We start from the raw sequence: 27,466 nt of genomic DNA on the forward strand, positions 1-27,466 counted from the left end.
GGGAATTTACTGTAGTGGTTCTTAGAACAAAAGTCCGTGATGTGAGTCTCCACACACTGTTCTGTCTGTCCAAGTGGAAGTCCCTTCCCTACTACCATTCCCAGCCTCTGTTAACCACCTTTCAATTTATTCTCTATCTCCATGAAATCAATATTTTTAGCTTCCACATATGAGTTGGAACATGCAACATTTGTCTTTCTGTGTCTGGCTTATTTCACTTAATATAATATCCTCCCATTCTATCCTTGTTGTTGCTAATATAGGATTTCATTCTTCTTATGGTGGAATAATATTCCATTGTGTATAATATACTACATTTTCTTTATCCAGTCATCTGTTGGTGGATACTTAGGTTGATTCTGTATCTTGGCTATTGTGAGTAGCACTGCAATAAACATGAGAATGCAGATTCTGTCTCTGATATACTGACTTTCTTTCTTTGGGATATATACTCAGCAGTGGGATTGCTAAATCATATGATAGTTCTATTTTTATTTTTTGAGGTGACTCCATACTTTTTATCATATTAGCTGTATTGATTTACATTCCCACCAATACATCACCCTTTCTTTGCATTCTCACCAGTATTTGTTATTTTCTGTCTCTTTAATAGTGATCATTCTAACGAGATGATATCTCATTCTGGTTTTGATTTGCATTTCCCTGATGACTAGCGATGTTGAACATTTTTTCATTTATTTATTGGCCATTTGTATATCTACCTTTGAGAAATGTCTACTAATTAATGTCTGATATAAAAGGAGAAAGGAAACTGGTATTAAGTTCCTGTTATATTCTAGGTATCATTTTGTTTATTCCTACAGCAACCTTACAATGCTGATGGTAACATGATTCTACAGATTAAGGAATAGTTTACATCTCTAGTAAACTGCAAAACTGGAATTCAGATCTGTACTCTACTTCCAGTTCTGCACAGTTTAACTTTTTTAAAATTTGTATTTAACAAATGATAAATATGAAACATATGTGCACAGCTTAAACAATGATGATAAAACAAACCCTATAAAGGATATTAAACAGAAAGTTGGAAGCCCCTTGTGTGTCTCTCTCTAATTGTGTCTACCTCCTCCATCTCTGAATTTAGAGGTAAATATTCTTTTGTTTTGGCCATGCTTTTACCATCTGTATATACTCCTACAATATCTGGCGCTTTGAGTGTTTTGTAAATTCATGTAAATGGAATTCTACTATACATATTCTTCAGTGACTTTCTTCTTCCATTCAATTTTGTCTTTTCATCTTAATCCAGGTTGATACATATAATTTTAGGTTCATTTTAAATTTACATTGTATAGTATAACCCACTATATAGATATACTGTAATTTTTAAATTGATACTGCTGCTGATAAACACTTATGGTCTTTCTTGTGGTTGGTTTGCACAAATGCTCCAGGTGCATCTGTACACTATGTAAATTCCCATTTAAGGATTCAGTATTCTATAGATGACCATTAGAACAAGTTTGTTAATATTAGTATTTAAGTTTTCTCTATTCTTGTGGTCTTTATCTGCTTGACTTATGGAGAAAAGTGTCTTGAAATTTCTCTCTCTAATAGTGGATTTGCCCAACTCTATTTGCATATTCATCAATTTTCACTTTTTATACTTGGAATTCATGTTATTAGATGCACAAAAATTTATGCTTTTTATCTCTTCTTGATGAATATAACCTTTAATCATTATTTAGTCACACACTTAAATAATGTAGTTTACCTTCAAGTCTGCTAGATCTAATAATAATGTAATTACATCAGCTCTTTTGGGCTGGTAAATGCCTTGCATATTTTGTATTTTAGGTGTGTTTCTTGTAAATGACATATAACTAGATTTTTTTTCTTTTAACCCAACTTTCATTTTTCCTTTAAGATTATAATTTTGGTTTTGAAAGAAGAGAGAAAAAGAAGCCTAGATTTGCCTGCTTCACTGAAAGGATTATTTCTGGTTCTGGATAAGTGGTTCCATCCCGAGTAAATAGTTTCAATGAGAAAGTTAGGGGGGACCTCATTTCCTTTAACCAGTCAGTCCTCTGCAGGTTACACTCTGGATATGGAGCTGAGCCTGTTTTTTTCATGCACACCCTAATCTTAATATTGTATGTTCTTAGAGCCTTTTGAGCCCCAGAGGTTGTTTATAATTTTTTATTGTATGCTTATTTTTATCTACAAGTTTTTATTAGGCTATTATAACTCAATACAAAATCATTTTCATATATTAAAAATATTCTAATCCTCCCAGAAAGGATTTTGCTCCTTTTTCTAAATTCTTATTTATACTTTGCATATACCTCTACTTCTATTACAACTCTTAAAGTAGTAAGTTTTATTTTAAAGGACCATCTCCCATAATAAATGATGAATTCATTGGAAACAGGGACTCTGTCTTACTGATAATTGTATACTTAGGGACTAATATTGTGCTGTTAATTGAGCCTTATACATAGTAGAAAATTAATAAAATGTCAGATGAAAAATGAACAAACAGATGAATTAAGTGATTAAACTAGCTGACAGGTGGTAGAATTCAAATATGACAACATTCTAATTCTGTACCTCCAGTCAGTGTAGATACTTAAAATCTTTCACTTTGAATTCTAAAAGAGCAGTTTCAGATATTGAAGGCAGTTTGAAATCATTGTATCAAATCAGGATTATTTCAGTTGTAAGTGGTGGAAACCTGGCTTAAACAGGCTTACATAAATACATGAAAAGTTCAGGGATTCAATCACAGCTGAATTCAGGACCCTAAACAATATCAGAAGAGCCCAGTCACTCCAACTCTCTCCATTTGTTGATTCATTGATTTTATTCTCAGGCTGTCCCCTGGATGGTTTCCCACTGTTCAGTTTTACCTCATTTTTAATGCTATTCCCAGCAGTGCCACTGAAGTTTGAAATGTGCTTCAGTTGGGCTGAGTTGGGTCCCTTACTCATTCCTGGACCAGTCATTTTTTCTGGGGATGTACAATACACCGACTGACTTAGATCTCTGTCACATGTTCACAGTTACAGTCGGAGGTGGAGTCACCTCCCCTCAAACAACATGCACGAAGAGTGAAGAGAGTTTTTCCTTAAGGAAAATTAGGGTGCTTTTGCCTGTAAAAGGATTAACATATATTGGACTGGCATGAGGCACAATATGCCCATTTCCATAATCTAATCCATATCTTACTTTTAAAAATAAGAAAGCTGAATTAAAAGGTTAGGTTATTGCCTAAAGTAATACAGTTTCTTGAATGGTGCTATTTATGTAATAAGCTTACAATACTATATTATAGACTTTTAAACTGACAGAGAGTTTTGTTTTTATTGTGTTAAAGTACAGCAAGTATAGAGTAAAATATAACATGAAGGAAAGATTCCCATGTAGTTTGTCACTTTGCTGCATTTCAGAACAAGATCAAAGTCACCTAATAGATTTGCTCTTTGGTGTAGTTATTTAAAAATTATGTAAGTACAGTTAAAAATTAGATAAAACTTCTTAATGATTATAAAATGACTAAAAGCAATCATTCAAACTATAATTCTAAAAATAGACTTAGAACTTTGCTGGCATCTTGCGTCGTTAGGAGAACAGAACTTATTAAGAAAATGTGGCCATGTTGAATAGACGTATACTGTTTTCTGATTTAAGACTTTTTAAAAATAGTTACTTTGAAAGGGTTTTCATTCAGAGAGCAATTGATTTTTAACAACATGTATTTTGTTTAACAAAATACTTTTTTAGTCTTGAAATTTCTAGTCAAATTCACACTCACTTTCTTCTGCAAATTCCTCTTCTCTTTTTGTCATCTTGTAGCAAAAAGGGAAATAAGTTGAAGAATATTCTTCAACTAATGAGTAATGAAGAACTAATGCATTCTTCAACTAACAAATAATGAGTTCCAGACTCTGCAGATCTCTTAATAGGTATTAAAACATTATTTGTTTCTTCCATCTGTTTTCAGACTTTGTGAACACTCTTTTTGTTTTACTCTTATCAGTTTAACAATTGGCCCCATTGCTTCCATTTTAGAAATACTTTTTCTGAAAAGGTGTCTGGAGGTTGAAGAATAAAATACTGAGCAGATTATTTGAATATTAACTTACTGTTTAAAAATAAGTTTATCCTGTGTTTTTGGATGCTTTGTTGTTTTCTGCTTGTCTATATTGCCACCCATTTTGAGAACTTCTTAATGGGAAATGAATGGTTTCAAAGAGTATTGTCCATCTCCACATTAATGCTGATTTATCAAAATGTCAGTTGATCTAAAATTTCTATTGTGTGCGTTTATATTGCTTTTATAGGGACTCCTCGGAAATAGAGGGCCTCCTGGACCTCCTGGTCTCAAAGGAACTCAGGTATGGAAGAAGTGATATCCAGTCAGCTTCAGCAAGGTTTTTAGTTAAAAGTTTCCCTTTTTATTTCTTGTGGGCCTTCAGTTTTTGTTTAAACACTATCAGATTTCCAGTTACCATTTTATTTATTTATTTAGACAGAGTCTCGCTCTCTTTCCCAGGATGGAGTGCAGTGGTGCAATCTTGGCTCACTGCAGCCTCGACCTCCTGGGCTCCAGCAATCCTCCTACCTCAACCTTCCAAGTAGCTGGGAGTACAGGTGCATCACCATTAGCCTGGCTAATTTTTGTATTTTTTGTAAAGACACAGTTTTGCTATTTAGCCAGGTTGGCCTACTTCTGGCCTCAAGCAGTCCTCCCACCTAAACGTCCCAGAGTGCTGGGATTACAGGCATGAGCTACTATTCCCAGCCTTCAAGTTGACACTTTATTTTGTCAGTTATGGAATAGAATTTAGAATCATTTTACAGTGTTCTGAATTCATTAAATGATTTATGTTAGCGGTATCCAGTGGAATGTCTGAAGAATCTGAACCCAGAATCTCACTCATATATACTAGAATTTATATTTACTATTTGTGACTACTTAATATTTTTGAACCAATAAATTATATTTTACTTGAATTGTGAATTGAGCAAAATGTTTACCAAATAAATAATATACACTATATGATTCTAGGGAGGTCTGTATGTATTATTCAGAAAGCAATCAACTATTTTTTAAAGGTAAATCAGTATATTTAGTAAATATGTCTGTAAATGTAGTAAAAACACTTACTGCTTTTTTTTCTCTTAGAGAATTATGAATAAAAACTTTTAATTTTTTTCTATATTCATCTTCAGTCTCTATCCACCCATATAGTTTTTGGTCCTTACAAGAATGCACCAGGTTCACACAAAAAACTAAAGTGTTGTGGGGTGATGGAGTTCAAAGTACAAGAAAATAACAGCATTATTTTCATCACATCTCAGAATGAGCCTCACATTTTAGAATAAATAGAGAAAATAAGAGTTTACATTTTTAAATACCCATTTTAGGCCATAATATGTTCTGATTTTTGTTTTTAAGGGAGAAGAAGGACCAATTGGACCCTTTGGGGAACTGGGGCCACGAGTAGGTATTGTATAATTTTCCATAAGTGGTTTTCTTGAAAATAGCTGTTCTATAAATGTTTTTAACATCATAACATTTTACATTATAGTGAAGGACAAAAATGAAAACAAACTATAGTCATAAAATGCCCCAAAATAAAATAGGCTAATAACTGGAAGTCTCAAAGATAGTTTGAATGATGTTATGCCTACTATGTAGTTACTTGCTATTTTGGTGGTTTATAGACTTAGTAATTTGTGCAAATTGTTTATAAATTTCTTGAAATGTAAAGGGAGCTAAATACTTTAGCCATTTTAGTAATATTCTGAGATTTCCTGTTTTCTAAATGTGTTAGTAAAATTATGGAAGGCTAATAAGATGTATTTTCTGCCAGTGTTTTTGTCAGATAATACCATGGGTAATATGTGAATTGTTTTCAAGTTCTAGAAATGAATTATTTAAAAATTTTTGGTATACATGACCAAAGTTTACCTTATGAAATAATTAAGTTATATGTGTTACATTTATTTTAAGAGGCATTAGACTCATATGAAATACATCATATTTCTTTTCTTGACAACATCATAAAGTACTGGTTCTTCTTCTTCTTTTTTTTTTTTTTTTTTTTTTTTGAGATGGAGTCTCACTCTGTCATCCAAGCTGGAGTGTAGTGGCGTGATCTCAACTCACTGCAACCTCCACCTCCTGGGTTCAAGCAAATCTCCTGCCTCAGCCTCTCGAGTAGCTAGGATTACAGGCGTGTGCCACCATACCCTGCTAAGTTTTGTATTTTTAGTAGAGATGGGGTTTCACCATGTTGGCCAGGCTGGTTTTGAACTCCTGGCCTCAGGTGATCCGCCCACCTGGCCTCTCAAAGTGCTGGAATTACAGGAGTGAGCCACCATGTCTGGCCAAAGTACTGGTTCTTAAAATGCTTTTACATTTAAAAAGACTGTAATTATTTCTTTCACAGTTTTACCTTACTAGCACATATATTGCTACTATCCCATTGGGGGTAAAAAAGAGTTTTCATTTTTTTTTTTTTTTTTGAGAATTATATAACAGAAAAACTGGAATTTGAGCCCAATAAAATTGATCTTATTCAAAATTTACTTCCTTTGAAAAGAGGAGAACCATATTCACCTCTGGTCTACACAGTCTTAATATTAATAATTACTGTTGTTGCTATTCGTTGAATATCAATTTGGGGCCTAATATTGCTATAAGTATATGAATCATCTTTAATCCTGAAAACAACTCTGCAAGATATCGTTCCTATTTTTAGATTTGAAAATAAGGTTTTAATATTACATGTTCAAGTATAACATGATCAAATCAAAATCAATACAATATGATAGAATTTAAGTAGGACAAGAAGTTATGATTCTGTTTCTGATACTCTGAATCGCTTGATTCCAAAGACTTTGAAAATGTGCTGATACCAGATTCCAGTGAGATTCTTTCCATAATGTAAATATGTATAACTGTATCTTAATATCCTACACAGTGCTTGAAATAGTATTATTAAAGATAAAAGAAATGTCACACTAAGGCTCTTACCAAGCAGTGGAAATAAAAATAGAATTGGTTTTGTAAATATCATAGAAAAAATCTAATAATTCAGGTTCTTAACTCTATTTCTTGTTCTGTGTGTCTAACTTAATTAGAGAACAATTGATGTTTAATAATAATAGGATGATTTTCAGTTCTTTGCTTTGCTTTTTGCTTGTTAGGAAATTATTCGATAATTTCGAGCAGGCAAAAGCAAAAATTAAAATGTTTTGACTTCTAGTCTAATAGGACTAGAAGTCTTAAATACAGTTGTAAGTGGCTAAATCTTTTATGTGTAGTAAAAACAGAATGTGAGCCAGAGGGTTGTTCTGTTCCACTTTAAGAAGAAAAAATATGAGCATGTCTTAATTGACAACAGCAATAAAATCCAATATAGCAGGGGTCCCCAACCCCCAGGCCATGGACTGGGCATGAGCATTACCACTTATATTAGTCAAGGTTCTCTAGAGGGACAGAACTAATAGGATATATATAAAGGGGAGTTTATTAAGTATTACCTTACACAATCACAAGGTCCCACAATAGGCTGTCTGCAAGCTGAGGAGCAAGGAGGACCAGTCTGAGTCCCAAAACTAAAGAACTTGGAGTCCAATGATGGAAGGCAGAGAAACATCCAGCATGGGAGAAAGATGCAGGCTGGGAGGCTAGGGCAGTCTTGCCTTTTCACATGTTTCTGCCTGCTTTATATTTGCTGGCAGTTTATTAGATTGTGCCTACCAGATTAAGGGTGGATCTGCCTTCCCCAGCTCACTGACTCAAATGTTAATCTCTTTTGGCAACACCCTCACAGACACACCCAGGAACAATACTTTGTATCCTTCAATCCAATCAAGTTGACACTCAGTATTGACCATCTAACTGCCTGAGCTTCACCTCCTGTCAGATGAGCAGCAGCATTAGATTCTCATAGGAGCAGAAACCCTGTTGTGAACTGTGCAAGCAAGGGATCTAGGTTGTGTGATATTTATGAGAATCTAATGTCTGATGATCTTCTGAGGTGGACCAGTTTCATCCCGAAACCATACCCTGCCACCTCATCTGTGGACCTGCTCTCCCCTACTGATCTTATCCTCTATTCTTTTCAGCTACTCTCTGCTACAGTCATACCCTTTACTTTGTCATTACCAGTGATAGCGACCTCTCATTTTCAATTTTAAACTTCTCATTTCCCAACCACCATCTTTCTTTCTAATACATTCTCTCTCATTATCCAATCTAATAAACCCAATAGGAATGTCAATGCATTGATTCTGCTGCTTTTCCATTGTGTCTTGTCTCCTTTATGATCACAAATTCCTCATCTTGCTTAAAACATTATAATTATTCCTTTGATTACATTCTGAATTCTGTCTTCAAACCTATTTATTCTCTTGCTTTTCTAAGTTATTACTTTATACTTTGTTTCTTCAAACTCCGTTCAGTTCTCTCTCATCCTTATTCTTAGCCTTTGCCTGGCATCCTACTTCCCTGAGAAGATTGAAGTAACCAGAAGAGAACTTACAGTTTTCTGCCATTGCATGTACCCACCTTCTTCTATCTATACTCTGCTTTCTTTCCTGTTGTTGTTGATGAGCAGGCCATTTTTCAAGCTAAGGAAAACTTCCAGTTGTTTGCTGCATACTCTGTCCTCTTGACTACTCAAGATAATTGGTCCAACAGTTCTCTCTGTCTCTGCTATATTTTCTCTTCTCTACACGAAATCATTCCTATCAGCATATAAAGCTGCTGCTATTCTTCCAGCTTAAAAACAAAAACAAAACTTTTTTGGTCTCAGTTTGCCTTCCAGGTGTTACCCTATTTTTATCTTTCCATTTTCAGTAAAACTCCTCAAAAGTGTTGTCTATACGTGCTCTTTCAGTTTTTCTCTTCCCTCTATCTGCTTAAACCATATTTGTTCCCACCACTACAATACAAATACTCTGATCAATACGATCAGTGGTTTCTGTATTGCTGGATCCAATTGTCATTTCTCAATCCTGAGAGTCCTCTTATTACTCAATACTTCTATTCTTCAGAATTTGACAAGATCACTCTCTCCTCCTAGAAACAATTTCTTTACTTCCATGATTTTCCTCCTAACTTTCTGGCACAAATTAAATTTTTTCTAATTTCTTCAAATTCTAAGTTTTGGAATACCCCAAAGCTTGGCCTGTGGATTTCTCATTTCTATCTATACTCACTGGCTAAATGAGGTCATCCAGCCTAGGGCTTTAAATACCATCAAAATGCTGGTGGTTTCCAAGATTATTTCTTCTTATCAGATCTTTCTACCTGTTAAATTCTGAACTTGTATAAATAACTACCACAAGATCTCTCCATTTAGATGTCTAACAAGCATATCAAACTAAAATGTCCAAAACTTAGCTTCTTATTTACCCTCCAAACCTGTTTTCAGTCTTCTTCATTTCATTTGGTCTGCTACTCTTACATTAAAATCCTGAGATTCATTTTTGACTCTTCTCTTTCTCCCACATTTCACACATGACCCACCAGCAGTTCCTGGAAGCTCTACCTTCATATTATATCCAGAATCTTGCCACTCTGCTACCACCCTGATTCACACCCCCATCATCTCTCACTTGGATTATTGTACTAGACTCTTATTCAGACTCTCTTCTTCTACCCTGGAATCAAAGTGATCCTGTTAAAACTTAGATCTTATCAGTTTTCTCCTTAAATCTTGTCTAAGGCTTCCTGTCTCACTCAGATAAAAGTCAAAGTCCTAACTGCAACCTACAAGGCCCTATGTGACCTGACTTCTCATTCCCCATTTCCTTCTTTGACTTCATCACTTTACTGGTCTTCTCCTCTCAATTCTTCAGCTTCTCCTGATTTCTCCAACATACTACACACATTTTAGCTGTAGTGCCTGTGCACATGCCCTTTTCCTCGGCCTGGAATACTTTTCCTTCAGATATCCACATAACTTGTCCCTTTCTTTAGGTCTTTATTCAAATGCCACCAAACTGCCAACTCCCCCAGGGAATGGCACTCGCTAGGGAAGTTGGTTGAGGGTCAAGGGTCACACTCTTCACAGAACCCTGGGATCTCTCTTCTCTCCTTAGGCCTGGGGAAGTAGCTTCGCTCTCTCTCTCTCTCTCTCTCATTGTCATCAAAGACAAGTCACTTCTTGCCTTTAGACTCTCTGAAAACTAAAGTAAGAATACAAGTAATCTGCAAACAACTTTTTGGTGAGGTCTTCTTTCTGGAATCTTATGAACACTTTCAATAAAATTCCCACAACAGTTTATATATCCCTTCCTTGCTTGATTTGTTGCCTTTCATATTACCACTACCTAACATACTAATATTTTACTAATTTTTTAAAACGTTATTCTCACTAAAATATAAGCTCTATGAGGGCAGGTATGTTTAGTGCAGTCCTCGATCCTCTGCATCTAGAACTGTTCATGGCACGCAGTAGACAGTTGGATATTTGTAGAATGAATGGCGAATGAGTATGATGAAATACATTTATCAAATAATGTTAAAGTGTTTAATTTTATAAGAATAGTCTAAATTTCATATATCTTAGGAAACTTTCAAAAATGAGAATGACTAAACATATATACTTTCTTCTTTCATTCTGTTCGGTTCTAGGGAAAACCAGGTCAAAAGGGGTATGCAGGTGAACCAGGACCAGAAGGCTTAAAGGTAAAGCAACTGACTTTATTGTCAGTTTTAAAATATAATTTTCAGAAACATAAAATTATGACTTTCATACAAATATGAAATGAACACATCAACTTAAAAAGAACCGGTAAGATGTTAAAACTGTTACGAAGAGCAACTAAGAATCTGTATCTTTATATTTGTATCTGTTTATATGCAGGTTGAGTATCCCCTGTCTGAAATGCATGGAACCAGAGTGTTTCAGATTTCAGGTTTTTTTTGAGTTTTAAATATTTGTATTATACATGCTTACAAGTTAAGCATCCCAAACCCAAAAATCTGGATTTTTGCTCCAATGAGCATTTCCTTTCAATGTCATGCTGGTACTCAAAAAGTTTCAGATTTTGGAACATTTATTATTTCAGATCTTGGATCTTGGATGCCCAATCTGTGTATCTGTGATTATGTCTGTATCTATATTCTATATCTATGTATGTGATTTAATAAAGAAACGTTAGGATAAGATTTGTGGGTTGCATACAGGGCAATAAACCATAACTTCTGGGGTTATCAATTCTACTGGGTAGAAATCTACAAGTTCATATAACTTTACTAAGTCTGGATCTTTTAATCACTAGTAAACGGTGAGTCTAAGTATATTCACTAGATAATCACTGAGTAACCTTCATCACTTTATGATATTAAGAAGATGTATCACTTACTATTTACTTTATTTCCAAGATCTTGGATAATTTTTTTATAACACCAACAAATATAAAGTAATGCAATGGTTTATTACATACAGAATTGAGACCTGAAAGAAACTAGCTTATAAGAATTGGTAAGTTTTGCAAATTTAAAATTTAACTATAAATTGACGTAGTCACAGCATTTTTACTAAGTTTCCTAAAGCTAATTTTTTTTATTAAATTCATCCTTTTTATGATGCTGGAACCTAAGGAAAAGCTAAACAACACTTTTCGAGCTTGATAAAGAAATATGAGCTAAAGTATGTTTTAATGTATCAGTATATATGAGGCTAAAGTTATCCTGGGGCAGAATATGTGTACCTGACTCTTTCTCAAGTTACATACAAAAGTCCTCTGAAAAATAGGGTAGTAGTATTTATAAACAGAAGGCTTAATCAATTCGCCTTTACTGGGATTAACAATTCTCCTTTACTGGACTGCCAAATAGTGCTAGGAAATCCAACTGTGAGCTACCATCCAGTGAAATTGGCAAGAAACAGAATCTTAGTTATTTTTATACTTTCTCTCCCTAGAATCACACCAGAATCTAGGCGGCTTCTGTGTTACCTAGTAAACAGAGGAAATTTTGTAATGTTCATTCCTTCCTAGCTGTCACTGAAATTTGCGTTTCAGTACATCATGTAGCTATTAACTGAGACCTGGCACTCCCTCGGGGAGTTGGTTAAGGAACACACTCTTCATAGAACCCTAGATCTGTGTTCTCTTTCTAGGCCTGGGGAAATAGCTTCTCTCTCTCTCTTTCGTTGTTGTCAAAGACAAGTAACTTCTTACCTTCAGACTCTGAAACTAATAGTACATTTTATTTAACTCAAGATATCAAAATATTATATCCTTTAAACATGTAATCAATATTGAAATTATTAATGAGATGTTTTATATTCTTGTTTTGTAGAAAGCCTTTGAAATCTGATACATTTTTTTATACTTATATCACAATTCAATTGAGACCAGCCTATTGCAAATATTCAGTAGCCACACATCATTATTGGCTACAATATTGTTCAGTATCTTAACATCTTACTGTTCTACACTGGAATATAATTATTAATGTTTAGACAGTAATTGATTAATTTTAGACATAACATATTTAATCTGTTTCTGTACACAAAACGTATATTGCTATTAGAGTGTGTCTCTGTGGTACTTTGAACTTAATCTTTCACCTTTTGTTAATCTATACCTTTGCCGATGCCATTCCTCACCACCAAAAATGGCCCTTCCTCATTACCAGTGTTAAGTATCCCATATTTTTCAGGGCCCCGCTTACAGTTTCATAATCCATTATTTGAAATCATTAATGTTTGGATTTTTGAAAAGTAACATGTCGCATATAGTATATTTTATTTACCACTACCAGAAGGGTGTGCAACAGCATACCATAATTAGATATATTAATATTTCTGTAGTGAAATGTAAGGATGTTCAGATTAATTGGAATACATCAAGACTATAAATGGCCTTATTCAGAACAAAATAAGCTTTACTGCCAAATCAATCCAAGTTAGGTCAAGTTTGCCACCAAATGAGTTGTGAAAAATTCTGAGTTTTCAGAGCATTATGGACTGCAAAATTTTGTTTCAGAGGTTATGAACATGCGTTACTTCTCCAGTGATGCCAGCTCTAGCTGTTCCAGTTCACAGGGTGCCTGCTCCTAGAGTACTTAACCTGTCCCATGTATTGTTCTATTTGAGCAAATAGAATATCCCTGTGGGAAAGACTTTAATTTCATTCTTCTTAATACCTTTCACTGTGCTTACTACTCTGCCTTTTACAGAGTACACCTCAATAAAGATTTTATTTTTAAAAATTTTATCTATAAAAGTGATTAAAAGTCACGAATAGGAGAATATTTTTTAAGAAAATAGATTATTACCTGATATGGTTTGGATTTGTGTCCCTGCCTAACTCTCATGTCAAATTGGAGGAGGGACCTAGTGGGAAGTGATTGGCTCATTGGGGCGGATTTCCGTTTTGCTGTTCTTGTGATAGTGAGTGAGTTCTCACGAGATCTGATGGCTTAAACGTGTGTGGCACTTCCCCCTTTGCTCTCACTCTCTCCTGCTCCAACATGTGAAGTTGTGCTTGCTTCACCTTTACCTTCCATCATGAGGCCTCGCAGTCATGCTTGGTGTTAAACCGTGGAACTGTGAGTTAATTAAACCTCTTTTCTTCATAAACTACCCAGTCTCAGGTAGTTCTTTATAGCAGTGTAAGAACAGACTGATACATTACTATTTGAATGAAAATAGAGGGTAGGCCACATTTCATAGAAATACTCTACCATAAGTTTTTAAAAATTTTTATTTTAAGTTCTGGGGTACATGTGCAGGATATGTAGGTTTGTTATATAGGTAAACGTGTGCCATGGTGGTTTGCTGCACCTATAACAAAGTTTTAAGTAACTGAAATTTCCTTTGCCTTTTTCTAGGTTATGACTAGATAATTGCATTAAAGATGAAAGTTGAAACTGTCATGAATAATCTAGCTTGAAAAATAACTGTTTTTGCAACTTTATATTCTTTTTTTGACAGGGAGAAGTAGGAGATCAAGGAAATATTGGGAAAATTGGTGAAACAGTAAGCTTATTTTATGCTCTTATTTTTTTTAATCAACTGTAAGCATTTTTAGGAATCATATTAGCCATGATTATGTTCGCTATAATCAAGTTACTCAGAATCAGAGTAATTCTTATCTACTACAAATTTAAACTTACTTGTGATGTTTCTACTGACAAATAAAACCTAATGTACAAGAGAGAAATGAGAGAAAACACAATTGATGATGTTTTCATCCAATATAAACTATATTTGTGACCTCAGAAACATTGTTTCTAATATTTGGTTTTCAATATTATGCTGATAGCTTCAATCTAAATTTGACCTTACAATTTTTCATTAATTATATTTATTATTATTATTATTATTATTATTATTATTTGAGATGAAGTCTTGCTCTGTCGCCCAGGCTGGAGTGCAGTGGCACGATCTCTGCTCACTGCAACCTCTGCCTCCCAGGTTCAAGCGATTCTCCTGCCTCAGCCTTCTGGGATAGCTGGAGTTACAGGTGTGCGCCACAATACACCCGGCTAATTTTTGTATTTTTGGTAGAGATGGCGTTTCCCCATGTTGACCAGGCTAATCTCGAACTCCTGACCTCAAGTAATCCACCTGCCTCAGCTTCCCAAAGTGCTGGGATTACAGGTGTGAGCCACAGTGCTCAGCCATTTTTCATTATTAAAAAACTTATTAAATTATATAATAATTTAATAGCTTGAAGATAATTTTTCTTTAGGTTTGAAAAGTTGAGGTAAACTAAGACATATTGAGTTGGAAAGTATAATTGTGTTCCTCAAATAAAGATTGAATTTTTTTTTTTTTTTTTTGAGACGGAGTCTCGCTCTGTCGCCCAGGCTGGAGTGCAGTGGCGCGATCTCGGCTCACTGCAAGCTCCGCCTCCCGGGTTCACGCCATTCTCCTGCCTCAGCCTCCCGAGTAGCTGGGACTACAGGCGCCCACAACCGCGCCCGGCTAATTTTTTGTATTTTTAGTAGAGACGGGGTTTCACCGTGGTCTCGATCTCCTGACCTTGTGATCCGCCCGCCTCGGCCTCCCAAAGTGCTGGGATTACAGGCGTGAGCCACCGCGCCCGGCCGCTAAAGATTGAATTGTTCGAATTAATATTATTGTGGAAGAACAGGCTTCATGTTGTATTTGAATCAGATTTGTTAGAAGTAATTTTATTTTTTACAGTGAAGAAAGCCAGCCAAAATATTCTCTAACAAATGAACTTACGTAGCATATATAAAGTGGAACATTAAATTAACACCAGGAAAGTGAATTTATTTACAGAGTGTGCTAAATTAATTGTCACAAAATAGATAATTATTTCTTATGACTTAAAACATTTTTTTTCTATATGGTTGTTTTATAGGATTAAATAATTAAACAATTATAAATCTTGGTCTTGTGACAAAACAGCAAAACATTTCTGATACTGATTTTTTGTTATTAATTGTTAATAAAAATAGGAAGAGTATCTGTGTAGTCTTAAAAGATCATTGCCATACTTAATTAACCCTGAGTCACTAGAACGAGAACTTTTTGTTCTTGTTTTTTCTGGGAAAGTTTCAAGGAAGTATTTATATGAATTAGATTATTAAAGGCTTCTAGTCAGATATGATTGTAACTTATATTTCTCTAAGGTTACTCAAATTCTGCCTTTTCTGAGTGACAAATTGCTTAAGAAATATATATAAAGTTGGTATCCAAAGTTAAAATACTAATGAAGAACATATTTTCTTAAAATAATATCTTACATATTAAACTTTTAAGTGTCATTTACCTAATAGTTTTGGACTAATTCCACACAGTATAAGAACCCACTGCTGGTACTTTCCAAAGAGGACATGGACTATCTTGGCAGGTAGTAGATTTTTGTCACTGGAGGGAAAATAACATTTATGGAACATTTGCGATGTACTAGGTATAATGCTAAGTGACATTTCATATTATGGTATTTAATTTAATTCTCAAACAGCTTTAAAAGATATATTTTGTTATTCTGGTTTTTAAAATTAGGAATCTGGCGCACATTGAGTAACCAGTTCAAAGTTATATAGCTAATAAATTACTGAATTGAGATTTAAACCCAGAGCTCCTAACTCAAAATCCAAATCTCTGCTTTATGCCATGCTTGGATGTTTTAATATTGGTTCGATAGCTATCTCATATAAATGTTGTAGAGAGTCTTTAAGCATGTGATAAGTTATTAGACAAAAAGATCTTTCCAACTTCGAGATTCTATCTTCCTTGTTAAGGAGGGCACATGAAGCCTTCTTTAAAAAATTACTGACTATATCAGGTTAATTCAAATATATAAAATGTCTGAAGAATATTTTTGTTTCTCAGTAATTCTGGCTTTCATTTTGCCTTTCTAATTTCCAAATCTTAGAAATATAGTTCATCTAATCCAGAGTTCTGTTGCCAAGAGAATTCTTGAGAGATAGGAGAAGGTACAGTTGTACTTCATGACATTTATCTTGTAATTGTAGTAGCTGATTTTTACTTTGCTCAATCTTTTTGTATAGTCATTAATTGCTTTTAACTGGCCCTTCTCCAGGTTTGTTTGTTTCTAGATTTATACTAATTAGAATTCAATTTGTGATAGAGTGTGCCAAGCACAGCAGTTCTACCTATATTTCATGTCTACCTCTTGCAATTATTTATAGTATACAAAGAATTAACTTCCATAAATGTGCCCCAGATGAGTCTCTAATTTCAAAAGATGCCCTCTCATCTTCCACATTCTAGCATTCAGATGTTTAGAAGTAAATCTGGAATTATCTAACCATAATTACCAGTCTTCTGTGTCTTAAACTGTCTAGGCTGAAAGTATCCGAAGAGCTGTAAAGAAAAAAAATGTTCTTTTTCACTATTGGCCAAGAGACTAATATTAGGATCAGTAGATAGACATTATAAGGGAACAGCTTTTGGTTTAATGTAGGCAAGAATATTTTAATAGAATTTTTAACACTCAAATAGGCTTTTCCATAGAGTGATCCAACATCTTATTATTAGAAGGTTTGATGTCTTTTTTCAGTCATTTACCAGGCAGATATTTATTGATTACACCAGGCACATTTTTAAACATATAGTCCCTACCTTCATGGAACTTACAGTCTATTGGAGGTTTGACAGATATTAAATAGTCACATAAAGAAATATGTAAACTGTGATACATTCTATAAAGAAAAAATACAAGGGACTATGACAAGGGTGCCAATTTAGATGATCAGTAGATGAGAGAAGGCTGTTTTGAGGAAATGACATATGAGTAGTAATCATAAAGAATGATATGAGCTAGCCAGGGAAGGGGTGGGGAAAAAACTTCCCTGGAATATGCAAAATAACATTGTTTCCACCTTTGCCACCTACCTTGCTATGGAGAAATTACTAAATGTTTCTAAATATTTGGTTTTTTCTCAGAGTAAAATGATGAAAATAACTACCTTATAGATTTTCTTATGATGATTAAACATGATACAATGCCAGTCATGTAGTAAAAACTTGATAAATGTTAGCTGTTGTTGTGGAGGTTATTGTTATGTGTGATGGTAGATGCTGTTTCGAGGAACTGAAATAAAGTTGGTGTGGATAAACTTTGATGAACAAAGGGTGAAGGTATGTGAGATGACACTAGTGAAGGAGGCAGGAGCCAATCATTTAGGACCATGTTTATCACTTTGCACTTGAACCTAAGGTCAATGAACAATTGCTAAAGGTATGCTAAGTAAGCCAATGTCATTATTTAATTTGAGGTTTAAGATCACTCTTGTTGCAATGGATTGGGAAGTTAGAACATGGCTTTGAAGACCTGAAGTAGAAGAGGATAACCAATGGGAATGCTATTGCAGTAGTCTGTATGAATGAGAAAGATGATTTAGACCGGTGGAGATAAAGAGAAGTGGATATATTTTGAAGATATTTGAGGTAACAGATTGGAGGTAGGCTGCAAATGAGGGGAGGATTCTAGTCAGTCTCCGGTGTACAATTAGGCCTTTGATAACTAAACTATGTAGGATTTATCAGGAATATTCTGAAAGCACAAGGAAATGGTATACAGAATGTCTCAGGATAATTCCAATTCTAAGAATCCATGACTTTTTTCTAAGAATTTTGATGTTTCAGTCTTCCTCTCACCTGCAAATTTGACTTCTTTTCTCTGTCCCTTTTATTTTATTTTATTTTATTATTTTATTTTATTTATTAAATTATACTTTAAATTCTGGGATACATGTGCAAAATGTGCAGTTTTGCTACATAGGTATACATGTGCCATGGTGGTTTGCTGCACCCATCAACCTGTCATCTAGGTTTTAAACCCTGCATGCATTAGTTATTTGTCCTAATGCTCTCCTTCCCCTTGCCCCCCATTCCCCCAACAGGCCTTGGTGTGTGATGTTCCCCTCCCTGTGTCCGTGTGTTCTCATTGTTCAGCTCCCACTTATGAGAACATGCGGTGTTTGGTTCTCCGTTCCTCTGTTAGTTTGCTGAGAATGATGGTTTCCAGCTTCAACCATGTCCCTGCAAAGGATGTGAACTCATTCTTTTTATGGCTGCATAGTATTCCATGGTGTATATGTGCCAGTTTCTTTATCCAGTCTATCACTGATGGGCATTTGGGTTGGCTCCAAGTTTCTCTGGCCTTTTTCTAGTTTAATTATGTCTTTCTGATGTTGGAGCAAACAGAACTAGAGTAAAGTATTTTACAGGCAGTGATTTCACAGCTTTCTTCATGAGTAGGTAATGACTCCTATTATGTTTTCTTTATTGTTGATGATGCTTAAATCAAGCAGGCCTTTTACCTATAACAGGAAAACTGGGGATGTCTTTGGCAAATAATCGGTAGGGATTTCTAGGATCATTTTCTGGTCTCATATTTTATTTTTTCACAGTTTCCTTGATTACACTGAGTTTCAGTTGCCACATTTCTGCCCCACTTGAAGATTTTCAGATGATTGCCCAGTAGTCTGGCCACATTGTTTCATTTCTTAAAACATAACCCAACTTATTTGATTTACCACAATAATTCCTTTACTTACAGACTTTGATGAACAAAGTAAGATTTCATGAGAAATCTACTGTGTCCTCTCTGTTTTTCTGCCTCCCCTCTGGTGTGCTAATGTATAATAAATGTCCAATGAGCAGAGAGGAAGAAGAATAGAAAGGCATGGATAATCCTCAAAATCAGGTATCCTGTTTCTCATTACAAAACCTTTAGAATCATAAATCCCCTCATGACTGATTCCAAGCTGGGTTATAACCAATTCATTCAAAAGCAAAAAGAGGTGGAGTCAGTGGAGGAAGAAAAAAGAAATAAATGTATTTATTGAAGTCCTGTTAATTTCATTTAGTCTTTAAACAACTCTTATAAAGTAAGTTTTCTTATTACATTCTATAAATGAGGAAGCTGAAATTTATTGAAATTATGTAATGTATCCAAATTCATACAGTAAGTAACAGACCTGGATTTCAAATCCAAAATTTGTATTTCCAGTTCCAAGTCACTCTTTTCTGCATCAGGTAATCATCAATTTGTCCTGTTTTTAAATTTAAAGTGCATCCTTGGGAATTAATATTTAGGAGATGTGAAAAGGGTAAAATAAAATTTTGCTCTGTAATATCTTAAGTCCAGCTGGCAATTTACTTTTTAAAATATTGTCAAATGTTATTTGCCTCTGAGAATTATGGAAATATAACTTAATGTATTTGTGATGGAAATAGGAAAGACTTTGAAAGAGCCAGAAAAAAATATCGTAGAAGTGCTCAGCACAAAACCTCATTTGATACAGTGATTGGTTTTGCTGCCCTCTAGTAGAATTACCATGAAATTAGCTTGATACATGTTCATTTTATTTTATTTCCAATTTTTTCTTTCATTAATAATGAAATGGGAAAAGTTCCCTTATCCCCCTTGCAGGGTGTGCAATAGGGGTGTGGCTCATTTCTTTGGTGTCCCGCTGTCAAACCCCGAGGGGAAGCATGCAGACGGGGAGGTAGTGTGTAGCATTTTGGGGCTCCAATCCCATGGCAGCATCTAGGGTTGAGTGTCTACAGCTCCCAAAGCCCCATTGGGCATGTGTTACAGTGTGCTCTTTCAGCCTGGCCATCTGCAGGCGGCTTGTGTTAATCAGCTCAATTAGATGCTCTGCCTTATCACAAAGACAGAGGGATTTCTGTATCCCGGATTCTTGCCCTGGTGTACTGGAAAAATCAGATCACAGTGGACTTGGAGGATGGGTGTAAGGTTTTATTGAGTGGTGGAGGTTGTTCTCAGCAAGCCAGATGGGGAGCAAAAAGGGGATGGAGTGAAAAGGTGGTCTTCCCTTAGAGTCAGGCTGCCCAGTGGCTGGACTCTTCTCCACCCACACCAACTGAATTCCATGTGGTCTCTCCGTAGATGACGTGTTGGTGTCTGTTGTTGTGTTATTCAGCTCCTCTTGATGTCCACCCGTTTGTGTCTGTGTCTACTTAAGGTATCGGGCTTATATGAGCACAGGATGGGGAGCATGGTGGGCCATCCTAGGCACAGGCCTGAGGGTGGAGCCCTGGCTAGTTTCCCCAGCCTTCCCTACCCTGCACTTCCCCGCCCCGCTTCTGTATCAATAGGAGACTGCTAGTTTTAGAGGTACCTACCTAAATCATAAGAAGTCATATTTCTTTGAGGGAAAGACCCAGATACTGGTGGTACCATTCAGCCAAGCAGCAAGAACTGCAGTATAACGCTACAACTATGCCTAACTAGGGCCTTTGTAGTTTCAGTGCCTTTATCTTAAAGAATGTCATCTACCCCTCCTGTTTTTAGGCTACTCATATCTATATAACAGCAGTAAAGCTGTTTTATACCTTCTATATGATGGGGGTAGTAATTTTTCTCAGGCAATGGAAAGTTATATGAAATGTGTATCCATGATACATTTCATCATCAGGAGGGTGTTTACCTGAATATGATAAAAAGTAGCTACTATTTATTGAGAACTGATAATATGCCAGACACTTTGCATATATTGTATTATTTAATCCTCATAGTCACCCTGGAAAATAATTATTATTATTCCTATTTTATACAAAAGGAACTTATGTTTCAGAGAAGTCAAGAAACTTGTCCAAAGTCAGGTCGTATCGCAGCAGAGCTGGGACTGAAAAGGAGATATCTTTAACTTCTCACTATCATCCTGCTTCCTTTTAGCAATCACCTGAAGATTTTCAGTTGTCTTTCTAATGAATAAGTATAAACCTGCTATTACTGCATGAAGTTAGAGGTCATGGGGCCACACATACCATATTATGGTTTGAGAAACTATTCTGAAAAACCACAGACATACAAAATTATTATGTGTTAGGATCATGTATTTGATATTTATCATCTTCGAAACTGAAAAAGAATTAGACCTAGCATTCATGCACTGGTATAGAAAACAAGCTAGTTATCATACATGCCATATTAAAGAGTAATAAACAAGAGAGTACCCTTCTTAGTCTAATAAAATTTTTCAAATTGCCCAAATTGTAAAAACAATAAACTACTTCTTCAAAATAATAAAAATAAAAGAGATATTAAAATGAAATTTTGTTTTTAAGATAGCATCAGTCTTTTTCAGATGTGAGTATTTAACATGCTTACTGCCCTCAGAGGCAATTAGCCCGTTAGCCTTCAGAGTAAGGAAATGTAAATTTGATCACCTTACTTGTTTTAGAATTGATAGAAATAGTATTTTTTAATAACCTCTGGTTTTTAAGGATTTACTCCTAAGGATTATTTTTTAAAAATCACATTCAATATAATTCTGTATATGTGCCTGGGACATTAATAGTTAGAATCCTAATAGGGTTAAACATTATTATTCTGTGACTTGAAGTAAATTCATTGTCTACAAATATGTGTGTCTCATGTTTTTCTTCATCGTGTACTTATGTTTCTGTGTTTCAGAAGGATACTGTGATTTTTATAGCCAAACAAAAGGAAGATACCGTTAAAAACTAGTATTTTTCTCTTTTATTTATTCCAGCATTCAGAAGACACTTATTGAACGCTTACTGTGTGCTAGAGAGAACAGTAAAGTAAGACTTGATCTTTAAGAGGTATATGATCTAGAAAATGAGAAAAGATTATACACATATTTTGCCAAAACATTAGTCCTCTTTCATAAGATACTCTAAGAAAAAGAAGCAAAAGTTATTTTGGCAGCTGTCATAAGGACATATGTGTTGATAGAGAAACTCTGGCTTTATTTTGCCAAAAATATGTTACTATTCTCTTAGGTAGGGATATTATGAAGTGTTAATCACAACTTTTGAGGAAATGGCAGCTCTAACTTTCTATATAGAAGGCCCGAGGGGTGGCATTTTGATTGGAAGAGGCTGTCAAGGGACTTCCCCTGAAGCTAGTTTGCATGAAAACTATACTGTTTGCATTTATTAGTAGTGCATTATCTTATTTTTATTTACACATCAGTAAAAATAGCAAAGGTTTCTAATGATACTTTATGGTCAGGATCTATAAAATGGAGAATACATTGCTTGTTGGTATTAAAGAATAGGATGGACTGATGGAAATAATGGAAGGGGCAAAGGTAAAGGCATTGCTTTGGGCCACCTGTTGGCACTACCACTCTTAGAGAAGATGGTGGCTGAATTATAATCTGAGAGTAAAAATAGTGAAAAATTATTGTGGTTGTGATTTTTTTAAAAAGGTATTAAGGTCTATGTAATCAATGTACTAAATTTTAAAACTTAAAGGTTACAAACATTATAGAATAGTGGTCAGGAAACTTGTTTATAAAGGGCCAGGGAGTATATATTTTAGACTTTCAGGCCATACGGTTTCTATCACAGCTGCTCAACTGTTGTAGTATGAAAGCAGCCATAGTGAATACATAAATGAATGAGCCTGGCTCTGTTCCCAGGAAACTTTATTTACAAAAACAGACGGCTGGCAGGAGGTAGCCTACAGGCTGTAGTTTGCCCTTTCCTGTCCTAGAAGGTTATACTTTATTTGAGATGTACAAGATTTTGTTAAATGAATCTACCATATGTGATTCTGCCTAATTTGTCTTTTATCATTAAGAAATATTAAACACATGTGATTTCTTCAACTCTTACTTTCAAATCAGAAAACAGATTCAAATTAGCAGACAAATTGTGTTGCTACCACTTATTTATTTTGTGTAGTGTGAACATAATGAATTAATTTGCATTTACATGTACAACCACATGTATATCTAAAGTACTTTTCTGGAATTTATCACTTTTTTTGCATAACAAACACTTAAGAATCTTACCAGAAAATATGTTCAAGAGGAGTGAAATCTGTTCTTTAGGTGCACATGTTCACAAGAAACATTTTTCTGAACACTTTGCATGTTTTTTGAAGTCTTGCTTTACAGATCAAAGCATTTCCATATTTTAAGTTTTAGTGACTTTTTATTTTATTATTTTGAAAAAGTTATCAGAGAATGTCATTAAACTTATGTTTCCTATCAGGTTGAGATATTTTGAATTTGGACTCTATCTTCTGTTTATGAAATGTCTCTTTTCTTCATTAATGGTACTAAGCAGCCCCTTGAGGGAAGTAGCATAGCATTTTTGACCACAAATATATGAACGCTCTTCTTTTGACTATAAGAAAAGTAATTGATTGAAATCTGGATTTTATTTTAACCACAAATGTAGCCACCTATAGAAAACTTTTTATAAGTATATAACCTTTTCATTTTCGGTTGAAAATGGAAAAATAATAACAGCTGAGGTTGGTTTTCTCAGCACTTTTCTGATTAATGAGTTTTGGAATCTATGTTTTTCTGGTGTGTTGATAAAATCAATTTGCTGTCACTAAAATCAGAAAAGACCAAGATGATATAAATGCCTCCAAAAAATGCTGGGGGAATGGGATGTAGTAGATTATAAGGAGGAAAATGAGTCTGTAGAGGCTTTAAGAATATAAATTGTAAAAAATTTTATTCTGACTTTTAAGATAACCCACAATATATTCCTCACCTATCTTTACAGTTGTTATTCCTACACTTTCCAACTTACTCCCTATGATCTGGCCACTCAATATTCATTAAACATCACTCATTTATTTATGCCTTTGTTTCAAGCTGTTTCTGTCACCTCTAAAGACCTTCACTTTCCCACCCTCATTGTCCACCAAGCATCAACTTTCAAGATCCATCTTAAATTACCTGCTCAACCATGAAGTCTTTTCTAATCTCCATGCCCAGTTAGATTGCGTTTCTTCCTTCTTTAGCCTTTTCAGCACTTTTATCTACACTATTATGGTTCTTAGCATTCATTGTTTGATATCACAGTAACTTTTTTACTTGAACTATCCATACAGAAAACTCTTCTATAGCAGTGACCACATGTCTTATAATTGTACATTGACACTACATGTATGTTGAACTGTGATAAATTAAGAAATGAAAGTAATTTTAAAAATTTATTTGCTACTGTCTGTATACAGTACAGACAGTATACATTAGTGTGCTTAATCTAAGTCTGAAAATGCAACAGATTCTTGTGAAGCAGTCAAAATAAGGAAGGACATTTCAATGGGAACAACAGCATGAGAATAAAACATGGAGGCATGAAATGACCTGGAGCGTTTGCATAACTGTACTGTAAGCAGTTCATGATAGCTGGAGGGAGGTAAGGCACAATGAGTCACAGCTCACCTGGCTTCTACTAGTTGCCTCTAATGTCCCACCCAACTTCTTGAGTTCACAAATACTCTTTTTTCTACAAGTCAATGCCAGTATCACTTCTATATTTCACATCAAGTATCCTCTGTATTTTATACATGTTTCTATTTCCACTTCTTGCCATTTTTTATTTGCATATGTCTTTTCTCTTCTGGACCTTAAGTCCTTTAAGCGCCATGATTCGTGAAGCACAAACTGAATCATGAAGGGTAACTTCTGTTTATGAAATCAATGACAGATGAAGTTAAATCTGAAAGCATCCCCTGATCTGTACTTTTTAGTAAAGTTAAAACTTATTTGTGCCTTTGTTTGAGGCTATTTTCAGGTTTTCAGGCCTAATGCTTACTGGGTTCAAACCTTCACTCATCACCTTTCTTCTAAAATTCAATTCACCCCCTCCTCTTACTATTTTCTGAATTGGTACCACACTCTCCAGTTACCAGGTAATTAAAATTCAGCATTTTTTTTTTGTATTCCCTCTTTTCCTTTGTACTTGCTTTCAGTGAGCTACTAACTCTTATAAATTCTACATATGTAATATGTTTTGCATCCATTATTTACAACCTTAATCTACTGGCTTTTTGAGATTGTCACTATTCCACAAATATATTTTGGATACCAATTGTTTGTCAGACATACTGTTAGGTGTTACAGATAAATAGTTTAAAAAATTCTTGCTTTTTATGAGTTCATTGAGAGACAAGTAAAAATCCATTATGATACAATATTTTATGGCTATAATAGAAGAGCACAGCATTTTTTTGTGGGATAATCAGGGGAAGGCTTTGAAAAGGAGTCAGTAGGACCTTGAATAATGTGGAGGAGTTTTCCTAAAAATATAAGAAGGCCTTAGGCATCACTCTAGGTAACAGGACATGTACAGAGGCTGAGAATCATGAGAGAACCAATACATACTGAATAATAATTAGTTTTATACCACTGGATCACACAGTAAAAGGGAGGAGGGAGAAAAGAAAGCGTCTGAACGAGGAGTAGACAATGATGAAATAATGAGGAACGCTGTATATATGCCATCCACAGTCATTAACACTGGGTCCTGTAGCGGTAAGGAGATAATTGAATTTATGGGAATATTTTGAAACAGTCATATTAGCCCATTAGAAATATCTTGCTGCTGCAAGATAAAAGATGAATTGGAGATAAAGGGAGACCAATAACAGGTGATTGCAGTAATATTAAGGAGAGATGACAGCAAAATGCTTCAACTTGGGCAGCAATGAAGGGGAAAGTTATAAAAGATATTTAGGAAATAGAGTAAAAGCTCCATAAACTCAAGGACTGTATCTTATATACAGTGTCTGGCACATAATATATATTCAATAAACGTTTGTTCAAAAATTAATGATTTGGATCGACTCAATTTCCGTTCCCTTTTGAAGTGTCCTAGACTTCCATCTCTGTATATATTTCCAAATTTTATCTATTCCTTAAAGGCCCAGCTCAAACACTACCTGTGGAGTATCTTCCCTAAATCTCCGAGCTGAAAACAAACTTTATCTCTTGTTAAATTCAATAAAATGTAGTCTTTTGTATTTTTTAACACTTTCTTCCTTGTGTTTTAGATATTTATATCCCTAGGCTCTTTGATTATAAATGTTTTAGGGAAGAATCCATGCTTCCCTTCCTATTTATATTCCTCATACTGACTAGCACAAAACTCTTTCACTTATCAGTTGTTCAATAAATATTTGTTGAATGAAAAAGTGACAATCATATCTAACTATGATTTTGGAAACAAAATATCTTAGAAGAATATAACAAAGTAGGTAAGAGTAAGGACTCTGAGACCAGATTGCTTTCATAGCATAGCAGAAAATACCAATATGTATTGATAACCGATACTGAAAAGATGAAAAATTGTCAAAAGTGTGTCAAGAAAGAATGTTAAGAGAAAGTTTCAGAAAACCTCATAAAGATTAAGTAATTGGCAATTACTTGTATTTTTAATGTTGTACATCTCTTTTTGATGAGCTGCTAGATTCAGTTTACCAGTATTTTGTTGAGGATTTTTACATCGATGTTCATCAAGGATATTGGCTTGAAGATTTCTTTTTTTGTTGTATCTCTGCCAGGTTTTGGTATCAGGATGATACTGGCCTCGTAGAATGAGTCAGGGAGGAGTCATTCAAAAATATAGTTTTTTGACTCCTTGGTGTTGCTAAGTTGTGTTGGTATACAGAAACACATGATGACATTGCTCTCCTTAAGGATCATCAAATCTCAAAAAGTCAATATTTGTAATAGAAGAAACAGGATAAGAGTTAATGGTTTCTTTAGTTACCAAAAAGTTCATGGTAAATAATTTAGTTACTAAAGAGGATAAGGGTATTGAGAGCTTATAGTGGTTTAAAATAGTCAAAAAGGCTTCTTGAAAAAAGTTAAGACTTGATTTATCCCTTACAAAGTAAGAATAAATTGATTATTTTCATCTGCAGATATGCATGAGACTTCATGGAGTAATTGATATCTTAACAGTACAGAAAGTGATGGATGCAGGGAAAAAAGGAATAAACTGTTTCAAAAATACCAATTTCAAAGAAACACAATGACCTGAGGGAAAAACATGATGAAATAAATTCTTATAGCATACATGCATGACTGCCAAATTCCATAAAACTTATGTGATGGAGAAAGTGTCGGGGGTTGACGGGCTTCCATGTACTGTTGATAGAAATGAAATATCCTTGAAATTATTCCCATTTTAATAATATGAGAAAAAAATTACAAATAGTTATTAGCCTGGATTAGAATGTTGTATTTTAGGAGGAAGTATAGTGTTAAGTC

At 34.6% G+C, this 27,466-nt stretch overlaps 1 protein-coding gene across 5 annotated transcripts in view; it reads left to right on the forward strand.

The window, feature by feature from the left end:
• COL24A1 (collagen type XXIV alpha 1 chain) overlaps positions 1–27,466 on the forward strand; it is a 398,071-nt gene that overhangs the window by 181,677 nt on the left and 188,928 nt on the right. For all 5 annotated transcript variants that reach the window (XM_077987934.1, XM_001109249.5, XM_015144267.3 and 2 more), the window contains 4 exons: positions 4,305–4,358; positions 5,423–5,467; positions 10,619–10,672; positions 13,932–13,976. In XM_077987934.1, the coding sequence (XP_077844060.1) occupies positions 4,305–4,358; positions 5,423–5,467; positions 10,619–10,672; positions 13,932–13,976 (198 nt within the window). The remainder of the gene's footprint in view (positions 1–4,304; positions 4,359–5,422; positions 5,468–10,618; positions 10,673–13,931; positions 13,977–27,466) is intronic.

This window comes from Macaca mulatta, chromosome 1, assembly GCF_049350105.2.
Source record: "Macaca mulatta isolate MMU2019108-1 chromosome 1, T2T-MMU8v2.0, whole genome shotgun sequence".
NCBI classification, from domain to species: Eukaryota; Metazoa; Chordata; class Mammalia; order Primates; family Cercopithecidae; genus Macaca; species Macaca mulatta.